This window comes from Otolemur garnettii, unplaced genomic scaffold, assembly GCF_000181295.1.
Source record: "Otolemur garnettii isolate 467f Iridium unplaced genomic scaffold, OtoGar3 scaffold00050, whole genome shotgun sequence".
NCBI classification, from domain to species: domain Eukaryota; kingdom Metazoa; phylum Chordata; class Mammalia; order Primates; family Galagidae; genus Otolemur; species Otolemur garnettii.
Genome location: NW_003852445.1, coordinates 9,739,630 through 9,750,740, shown reverse-complemented (window position 1 = coordinate 9,750,740; position 11,111 = coordinate 9,739,630). Strand labels below are relative to the sequence as shown.

Below are 11,111 nucleotides of genomic sequence, written 5' to 3'. Positions count from 1 at the left end.
GCTTAAGGCTCTGTCTCAAAAAAAAAAAAAAAAAAACAAAACGCAAATAAAATGCTAGATTTATTGTGTATCTTTGGATAGTATTTGAGTATTCAGAGTTTTTAAATTTTTATATTTGATCATCTATCAATGGAATCGAACAGCAAATTCATTGTTTTTAATGACAACCTGGACACCTATTTTTATGTTTCTATATGTTCATTATTCTACGTGGTAATAACAGTATTATTCATATTGTTATTATTTCCAGTTTAAAACTCAGTGACTTTGTAAGGATAATCTAAGTTCTGCTAAAGAAAATAGTTTTTTAAATAAAAACACCTTTAACATGTCTTCATGACATAAGAGTTCAAAGGGGTTAAGTTTGGCAAGCAGGGTCAATAAATAGTTGCTCCATCTCTACTATTCTATGTCATGGGGAAACCTAATTTGGAAATTGTTATCTCTACCATATTGGAACAAGCAAGTTTTTTTGTTTGCTTTTTGTTTTGATTTGTTTTGGTTTTTTGAGACAGGATCTCATTGTGTCTGCTGGTGTGGAATATAATAGTATGATCAGAGCTTACTGTAACCTTGAAGTCCAGAGTTCAAATGAACCTTGCATGTCAGCCTCCTATAGTCCTACCGTATAGTCCAGGGTAGCTGGACTATAGACACACATTGTCACACTGGCCTAATTTTCTATTTTCTGTAGAGGCAGTGTCTCACTACGTCCCCCAGTCTAGTCTTAGACTCTTAGCCTCAAGTGCTCCTCCCACTTTGGCCTCCCAAAGTGTTGGGATTACATGCATGAGCCCCTGCTCCTGCCCTCAAGCTAGTAGTTTTAAAGAAAAGTGGTTGGCTGAGCATAGTGCTACTCACCTCTCTGGGAGAAAAGATTTCTAACCACAGGCAATATCAAAAGCAAAGGCCCAAAGTTAGGAACCTAGTCAACTTGTTTGAGGCACGGCAAGAAGGCAGCATGACTAGAACGAAACAAGCAAAGACCAGACCACAAAAGGACTTACGAACTGAAATTAGAAATTCAAATTTTTTTTTTTTTTTGAGACAGAGCCTCAAGCTGTCCCCCTGGGTAGAGTGCTATGGCATTACAGCTCACAGCAACCTCCAACTCCTGGGCTCAAGCGAGTCTCCTGCCTCAGCCTCCCAAGTAGCTGGGACCACAGGCGCCCGCCACAACGCCCGGCTATTTTTTGGTTGCAGCCGTCATTGTTGTTTGGCAGGTCCGGGCTGGGGATTCGAACCTGCCACCTTAGGTGTACGTGGCTGGCGCCTTAGCGGGTTGAGCTATAGGCGCCGAGCCAGAAATTCAAATTTTTAGGCCACACCAAATGGCACTTGAGGCTAGGATCTCAAAACTCGTCTAAGCAACAGAGCGAGACCTCTATCTCCACAAAAAAAGAAAGAAAGAAAGAAAGAAAAATCAGCCTGGCATGGTGGTACATACCTATAGCCCCATCCCCTTGGGAGGCTGAGGCAGGAGGATCCCTTGAACCCAGAAGTTTGAGGCTGCAATGAGCTATGACAATGCTACTGCACTGTAGCCTGGGCAACAGAGTGGGACATCTCTTAAAAAAAAAGTTAGAATTTTTTTTTTATGTGTGATGAAAAACCACTGAAGTATTTTGAACAGGGGGGTGATAATGGTCCAATTTACATTTTAGAAGATCCTTCTAGCTGTTGTATGGTGAATTCAACTTAGTGAAACACAGGAGTAGAAATAAGACTACTCTTTATTATTGAGGTCATAATCCAGGGGAGAGATGATGTGACTTGGACTAAGATAGTAGTGTTAAAGGTAGAAAGAAGTGATCAATTTGATATATATTTAAAAGGTAAAACTTGTAAGACTAGCTAGTACATTAGAATGTTGGGTGTGAGGCAATCAGAGATGTCCATCAGAGAGCAACTGGAATGGTGATTCCACTTAGTGACACTTACTTCTGGATGATGAGTGATGTCTTATTCTTTCTATCTTTTTTTTTTTTCTTTTCTTCCTTGTTGAGACAGTCTCAATTGTCCAGGCTGGTCTTATACTCCTTGCCACTAGCAATCCTCCTGCCTCCATGTCTCAAAAGTGCTGGGATTATAGGCATGAGCTACTATACCCAACCATTTTATTACTTTTAAAATTCCCTTCCATTCTTCCACCTTTTGAGGACCCAGCTAGAAAGTACTACATATGAACCAGAAAGCTGGTCCTCACCAGGCACTAAATCTACTGGTACGTTGATTTTGGATTTCTCAGCCTCCAGAATGATTGTTAAGTTCCATGATGGCAGAGACTTTACCTGTTTTTCTCATTGCTTCCCTAGTGCTTTCTAGAGGGCATGCACAACACACCGACAATGGACATTAACTTGGCATATACAGTCAGCTAGAGATGAAAAAGAAAGTACAGCATAAAACTAAAGCATATCCTTTGTTAAGAAGAGGAGTTCTGCTCAGTATTCCTTTTATGGTGTCTAGATTTCCACATGTGCCCATATCATTTTTAGCAAATGGAAATTGGGAAGAAAGGGTGGCACCTGTGGCTCAGTTGGTAGGGCGCCAGCCGCATATACCTAAGGTGGCAGGTTAAAACCCACCCCTGGCCAAACTGCAACAAAAAATAGCCGGGTGTTGTGATGGGCACCTGTAGTCCCAGCTACTCAGGAGGCTGAGGCAAGAGAATCACCTAAGCCCAGGAGTGGGAGGTTGCTGTGAGCTGTGACACCATGGCACTCTACCCAGGGTGATAAAATGAGACTCTGTCTCTAAAAAAAAAGAAAAGAAAAGAAAATTGGGAAGAAAAATAGAATGAAATACATAATATATTTTAATATGATATTCTACTTTTCTGTTTGTAGTTATTGAAGTTTTTGTCTTATTTCAATAAATACTTAATAAATTACAAAAAATAAAATTCCCTTCCACTTCCCAAGAACTACATTTTTAGACACATGTTTCTAGGATCTAGGACCTTAATCTGGAGGAATTTGACTTTTTTAAAACAACCGTTTATCCAAAGAAAGATTCGGCAAGTTCAGCTTTACAGTTTGACTTTGTACCAATGGCTTTAATAATTTTTAAATATCATTTTTCAGTGAGAATGCAGAAGCTCTGGCTCAACTTTTGCCCCTGGCACGATGGATACAGACTGTTCTGGCCAGAATATCGGGTTATAATATAAGACATGCTAAAGGTTTGCTTAAATTTATTTTATAATAGTTGTGTGAAAAAATGTCAGAATCTTTTTTTTAAGGTAATTAGTATGCTAAAGTATGGCTTTTAAGAACAGATTTATTGAATATCAGGAAATAGAGATTTTTGAAGTTCAGACTAAGTTGGGCTTAAACCACTTTATGCAATTTAATAATTTTTTATACTAGGAGGCAACATATACAGTGATTAATCTGTCTATCCAATTTGTCTGTCGATTGCTTCAAGGTGGTAGACTGCTTAGATTTAAATCTTAGATCCTGTGGCCATGCATGGTGGCTCATGCCTGTAATCCTAGCATTCTGGGAGGCCGAGGCAGGTGGATTGCCTAAGCTCACAGGTTCAAGACCAGAGTGAGCAAGAGTGAGACACCATTTCTAAAAATAAGCGGGGCATTGTGGGGGGGGGCACCTGTAGTCCCAACTCCTTGGGAGGCTGAAGCAAGAGAATGACTTAAGCCCAAGAGTTTGGAGTTTGCTGTGAGCTGTGACACTACGGCACTCTACCAAGGGCAACATAGTGAGACTCTGTCTCAAAAAAAAAAAAAAAAAAATTCAATGAAGAAAAATTTTTTTTTTCAGGCTATGAATCAATAGGATGAAGAAGGCAAAATCTAGTATTTAAAAAATTATTCTCTCATTCCTTCTTTGGATCTAAAATTGATGAAAGCTATACCTGGAAACATTTTATTCCAGAATATTCTGGAGCATTTCTAGATATTCTGTTCAAAATATTTATGTCTTGTTTTTACCATCCGTATCTTCTGTATTTTCCCTGATTATTTCACCTTCCGTTATGCTCTAATTATTATGTCCTCCCAGTTATATGTTTTTAGGGACAGTGACAGAAAAATGGGGATGATGGTTTTATTTCTCATCACCATAGTCAGTCTAAGTTGCCAAGTATTTAAGTGTTTAACTCTCAAGCACTGTGCAAGGCTTTATGTTTCTAAACTTACCCAGTTAAGAAAATGATACAAGAGAAAATGGCATCAATAACCAGATTTTATAGAACAAAACAATAGGATTCATAGGATGTTTAAGAAGTAATCAGTAGAGGCTGAAGTAGTAAGGGAGAATGACATGGAGAAAGTGGGATTTGATATGACTTTGGACCAGATCTGGATGTGTAGCAGGAATATGAAGAGCATTTAGTAAAAAAAAGAGAAACCATTTTTAGGGAAGTATGAGCACTGCATCTTCAGAGACACTGAAAAACCTGGCCTACCTGAGTCAAGGAGACACAGTGGGAATAAGGAAGAGTATGGGACAGTTATTGAGGCCTGTGAATAAAATTTTGGACTTTGTCATTTAGAAACACAGAATGATGGAAGATGATAGCAGTGAGTAAGTTTGGCAATGTCCTACCGATTTCCCTTTCTCCTTTGTTTTAATAGCAAAATATTTTTGACACGTAATACTCATGGAGCAACAGTATGTTTGGTGAATAACTTCTCTAGCAAAAGAAGTGATTTTTTTTTTTTTAGCATGTACCTATCACTTTGACCTTTGTTTTAAGCTCTGAGAATTCAGTATATGGGTTTCTTCTTACTTAACAATATAAAATGACTTTGACATAAGAGAATTTAGTTTCTTTAAAATTTAAATATTATAGATTAGCATCTTGATTTTATATCCTGATTGTTGGGTCTCAAAAATTCAGCCTTAACTCAGGTTTTTTTAAAAGTCATTTTGCCTTCAAATGGTTTAATTAGAAGTCTAAAACACAGCTTTAAGTGGAAAGGTCACTTACTATTAGGAGGACCTCAGTGGCTAAAGAAGAATAAGAAGTGTAAGAGTGATTAGTATCTTTTATGCATACTTACTAATTTATTTAGAAGTCTATATTTTTCAAAGAAGAAAAATACTGAACATAATTTAAAGAAAAACTGTGACTAGGCGCGGTGGCTCACAGCTGTAACCCTACCACTCTGGGAGGCCAAGGTGGGTGGATTGCTTCAGCTTGGGAGTTCGAGAGTGTCCTAAGTATCTCTACTAAAAAGAGAAAAACTAGCCAGGTATTGTGGTTGGCACCTATAATCCCAGCTACTTGGGAGACTCAAGCAGGAGGATCTCTTGAGCCCAGGAGTCTGAGCATGCTGTGAGCTAGGTTAAGGCCACAACACTTTAGTCAAGGCAACTGAATATGACTCTGTCCAAAAAAAAAAAAAGGAAAGAAATCATGGAATGATTATAATTTTTAAGCAAGAACCTAATATTTATTAGGATAGGTCTTTAATGTAATTGTGCATCAGATGGGTAGGAGGAGGGAGGTAACTCAAGAAGATCAATTATATTTGCCTGGTCCTACAATAAGATGCTGAGAGATAGTGAGAGTACGCATTAATGTGTTTTCTCTGAATACTTACTGAATGGCTTGTTAGGGGAAAGAGGCAGAGCCAAGAGATTGTGAAAGAGGAATTGCAAAGAAAGTATAATCATTTTATCTTTATTTCCATTTTAGAAGGAAAAACAGAAGAGATAATTTAGTTTCTGTTTATTTTCATGCTGTGTTCTTTGGTGCCTAAGGAAAATTTAACAAAAGCACAGTCAAAATGGGAGATTTTTACAAGATCATTCTAAGATTATAGCTGCTCGAGTTGTCCTAAAATAAAAAAAAAATAAAAAGTTGTCCTAAAATAATGGCTTAGAGAATGTTTTAAATTATGCTTGAATTTTAATATTATTTTTATAGAGCTTTGTTCTCTCTAAAGAGGATACTTTTATCAAAATGTCCATGGGTTATAAGCAGAGATTGGTTAATCAATGAGGCCATATAAAAATCTCAGTAATTTTCAAAAATCAAACTTATGTAGGACATTTACACTATCTACAGTATAATAAAACTAGAACTTAATAAAAAGCCCCAAACATAATAAGTTAAGAATTTAAAATTTCTTTTATGTAACTCTTAAATATGAGGAAAAAACTAGAAAAAGAGAAATCACTGACTGTTTAGAAATTAACAAGAACAACACAGATCAAAATCCATGGAATATGACCAAAACCATGCTTAGAAGACAATACATAGCACAAAAAGGACAATGCTCAGATTGTTTTTATTCTAAGAGGGCAATGATAGAAATGTCTTACGTTAGTATGTTTAAGGAAAAAACTGATATAGCCATTATAATAGCTTTCTTAAAAGACATTTCATAAAATCCCAATAAATTTCTAATAAACATACTTCCACAGATTTTTTAAAATCTAAAGTCTCTGAAAAAGTAACCAGTAGCAAGCAAATTGGGGATAAAGTTAATATTTAAACAATAGTATGGGCAATGAGTTTCTCTGGAGCTTTTTTCCTCCTTCATTTCCTAACTTCAACCCAAGGAAAGCCTGAGTCACAGAACTGTGCAACAGACGTAAATAACACAAAATCCAAGATCTCAGTCACAGAGATCTGACCAACAGCTTAGGAGACTAAAACAGAGAAATTGTTATTTTGGCCAGAAAAACTGGGGAAAGAGCCCTTTGGAGCTAGAGAGTTGCGGAAAATCCCAGAAAGGAGAGAGCTATAGATTCCTTTCTGGGAGAGAGCTATAGAAAGGAATCTCCTAATTTTGAGACCAACACAAGTCCTGAGATTACCACCAAACTGCACATGGGAAGAATGGGCACAAAGAAGCATAGCAAAGGCTTTGAGAATTAACCTGCATTTATATCATCAAGCAAGCCAGGTGCAGTGGTGCATATCTGTAGTCCCAGCTACTTAGGAGGGTGAGGAGGGGGGATCACTTGAGGCTGGAGTTCAAGACTGCAGTGCACTATGATCATGCCTATGAATAGCCATTGCCCTTCAGTCTGGGCAATAAAACCAGACCTGATCTCTAAAAAAATAAATCACCACTCAAGTCTCAACTGACCTACTAAGTAGCATGTTTGCTGGGCAGAGCCATACAGCATAACAAAGCTCTGAAAACTGACATTGGAGCCACCATCCACTGAAGATGAAACAAGATTTGTTAAACCTAAATGAGTTGATTACCTATTAAAACATTGTTTAAAATGGACATTTTTCCAGAAGATGTTAATAGGAGCTCCCAACATAGTATGCCAGGTATCCATGATACAAGCCAGAATTACTTGAATGGAACCAGAAAAATTTGACCAACTCTCAGGGGAAAAACAAATGCCAGTCCAGAAGTGTTTTAAATTTTAAACTTAACAATCAGAAATTTTAAAGCGGCTATATAACCATGAAATATAAGTTTAAGGAAGGTGAACATTCTTGAAATAAGTGGAAAGATAGAAGTTAACAAAAAAATAGAAACTAAAAAAAAAAAAACTGCACACATAATGGAGATAATAGCAATGAAAAAATACTGTATGAAATAAAAAACTGTATAGCCTCAGTAGTAGACTGGAGATTAGAAAGTGTCAGTAAATTTGAAATTAGATCAATGGAAATTAATCTGAAGGACAGAAAAGAGATGGAGAAAAAAAAAGAACATAGCCTTAGGAACATATGGGACAATCTTTTATTTAATCTAACATTTGTGTCATTGAAATACCAAAAAAGAAAGGAAAAAAGATGGTGCAGAAAACAATATTTGAAGAATATTTGGCTGAAATCTCCCCAAATTTGGTAGAAGACAAATGTATAGACTTAAGAAGTTTAGTGAACCTTAAATGGATAACCATACCACTGAAAACAAAAGATCCAGAAAAATATCTTGAAAAATAACCCATTCCAAAGGAAATGACATTCCAATTTCATAAGAAAATGGAGCCACCGAAAGGTTTGGTTCTTGGACAAGGGTTTTTTTTAGGGAAGTGGGCTCCATTTTGTTTTTGTAGATACAAAGTCTCAACTCTATTACCTCAGCTAGAGTGTAGGGGCATTGTCATAGCTGACTGCAACTTCAGACTCCTGGGATCAAGGAATCCTCCTGCACCTCAAGTAGCTGGCCAGTAGGCCTACAGCATGATACCCAGGTAATTTTTCTATTTTTAATAAAGATAGGTCTCACTCTTGCTCAGGCTAGTCTCAACTCCTCAACTCAAGCAATCCTCCCACCCTGGTACTCCTAGAGTGCTCGGATTTCAGGTGTAAGCCACTGTGCCCAACCAGACAAGGTCTTAGTAAGTGGCAGAGCCTAGTATTCAAATCCAAGTAGCTTGGCTTTAGATTCTAATCAACTATTATTCACTAATATTTGCTTCCTTACTGAAACCATACTTATACAGTCGTTAAAAATGAAAAAATAGGCTCAGCACCCATAGCACAGTTGTTATGGCACCAGCCACATACACTGAGACTGGTGAGTTCGAACCTGGCCTTGGCCACCTAGGCAACAACGACAACTGCAACAAAAAATAGCCAGGCATTGTGGCAGGCGCCTGTAGTCCCAGCTACTTAGGAGGCTGAGGCAAGAGAATTGCTTTAAGCCCAAGAGTTTAAGGTTGCTGTGAATTGTGATGCCATGGCACTCTACTGAGGGTGACATAGTGACATAGTGAGACTGACTCAAAAAAAAAATATAGAGCAAGAAAAAAAAAATAGAGCAAGAATTACTGATGTGGAAAGATATTTATAATTTATTATGTGAAAAAAGCAGATGTACAAGAGTACTATATTTTTTTAAAAATCTGTGTATGTAATATTTATATGGAGATCAGAAGAATATTACCCAGGTGTTGTCTGTGATTATCTGGATGGAGAAATTTCAGTTGATTGTTTATTGCCGTTAGCATATTCTAAGCTTTCTAAAATAATCAAATAACAATTTTTAAAAGCTAGAAAAGCTTATGTCAGACTAACCCCATTCATGATTTTTCTTTCTTTTTCATTTTAATTTATAAGGAGAAAACTCAACAATTCCTGTCTTATTTAATCAAGGAATGGGAGATTCTACTTTTGAGTTCCATTCCATCCTGAATTTTGGAGTTCAGTCTTCGTAAGTATTTAAAGAGTTAAGAGAAGTTTGTAAACTGTTCTGAAAATAAGAGTAGAAACCAATCCTTCCTTCTTTTCTTCCTTCTTTATTTGTAAAAATTGTTTCTTTATCCCATTCTTACCTTGTTTCTTTCTCGATTCTTTTGTTTGCATTAGTAAAATTAAGAGGTCTGAAATATGAAAGTAATATATATTAGAATGAACTATGCCTCTGAGTAAACATTTTTGACCAACAAAAATGCCAGTTCTATATAGTATTTGGTCCAACCTCCATAATTTAAGGGACTTCATTTAAAATCACATCTAACTTGTTCTGTAACAGTCTAAAAAGTCTCAGGTCACTCCACTCCACTTGTAGTTCACTTTTTTTAAAAAGTTAGGCAATGGCCTTCTACCTCATAAAGTTATTGGAGAGATATTTATATGAAAACACTTTGAAAATATAATTACCCAGAGTAGGTGCCAGCATTTCATGAATACAAACTACCTAGGGTACTTTTTCTATTTGTAATCCTTGTTTGTGTTATACATCTCATTGCTACTAAAAATACTTGTTACAAATGGAAGTTTAGAAAACCAGAATTATCACTCCATACACAGAACATAAACACAGATACACACACAATCCTGTCAACATAGAAGTACTTCTTGGTCCCTTTTCCAGACACTAAAACTTGTTCCTTCTCTGTCCAGTCTGTCCTTCAGTTTGGATCTGAACCCTTCCAGCTTGATCATTCACTGCATTTTTTATAGGAAGTGAAGTTATTTGGATTACTTCTGTTTTGTAAGAGGTATTTTTCTGCTTTTAGGAAATACAGTTCTGCTTTTTCCACTTTTTGTTGTTGTTGTTGTTGCAGTTTGGCTGGGGCCAGGTTTGAACTCACCACCCTAGGTATATGGGGCTGGCACCCTACTCACTGAGCCACAAGCACCGCCCCTGCTTTTTCCATTTTTTCTTACTGAATAAATCTTCAGAGAATCTCTAATTTGTCAAAGAGCATTTTACTTGTAACAGAAATAGTTAAAGTGTTTCTCTTGCTTTCATATCTAACTGGAATTCTCAATAAGCCCCTTTTACAAGGTCATCGTATAATTTTTCTTTTTTTTTTATTTTTAGGATTAAATATTCTAATAGTATCAAGGAAATGGTCATTCTCTTTGCCACAACAATTTATAGAATTGGACTGAAAGTGCCTCCTGATGAAACAGATCCTCGAATCCCCATGATGACCTGGTGCACATGTGCTTTCACTATCCAGGCAATTGGTAAAGCCTATAAGAAAACTGGTTTGGAGGTTTTACTGAAACAGAATTGATTGTTAATTTTATAATTATTCCTTTTTTGTCCTGATGGTCTAGAATCATTTTTCTTCTTTGAGGACTAGTAGTATTTCAATATATTTGTGTGGTCTTATGCCATTTGTTCTGAATTTTTTTTATACCAATCTTTTATTTAAGCTACAGTCAGAGCCATATGCAACATAAAAAATATTTTAAAGGGTTAGCATGAAGTGAGCTATAGTCAAGAGGCAATCAATTTATAACACTAGAAAATCAAGGAAAAAGGACAAAGAAGAATCACCCAAGAAATATTCAGTGATTCAAGAAGGAAACTGGTCACCTAAAAAATTATCAGAAGGGAATCAGGCAGAGTGGCTTATACTTGTAATTCCATCACTTTGGGAGGCCAGGCTAGGTGGATCACTTGAGCCCTGGAGTTCACTAGCCTGGACAGTATAGCAAGACTCCATCCCTAAATTAAAAATTAGCCAGGTGCAATGGTTAAGTGTAACTTTATTCCAAGTTATTCAGGAGTCTAAGGTAGGAGGATTTCTTGAGCTGAGGAATTCAAGGCTGCAACGAGCTATGATTGCACCACTGTATTCCAGCCTGGGTAGTTGAGATTGAGACCCAATCCATTACCCAGGCTGGAGTGCGGTAGTGTGATCTCTTAACTGAATGTCTTAACGTTTTTTTTTTTTTTTTTGAGACAAAGTTTACTTTGTCACCCT

General features: G+C 36.8%; 1 protein-coding gene across 1 annotated transcript in view; it reads left to right on the top strand.

Annotated features, from left to right (window-relative positions):
• Positions 1-11,111, top strand: part of UBR1 (ubiquitin protein ligase E3 component n-recognin 1) — a 137,337-nt gene that overhangs the window by 85,923 nt on the left and 40,303 nt on the right. Inside the window, exons 33-35 of the mRNA XM_023514258.1 lie at positions 3,087-3,184; positions 9,007-9,100; positions 10,217-10,365. Coding sequence (XP_023370026.1) covers positions 3,087-3,184; positions 9,007-9,100; positions 10,217-10,365 — 341 coding nt within the window. The remainder of the gene's footprint in view (positions 1-3,086; positions 3,185-9,006; positions 9,101-10,216; positions 10,366-11,111) is intronic.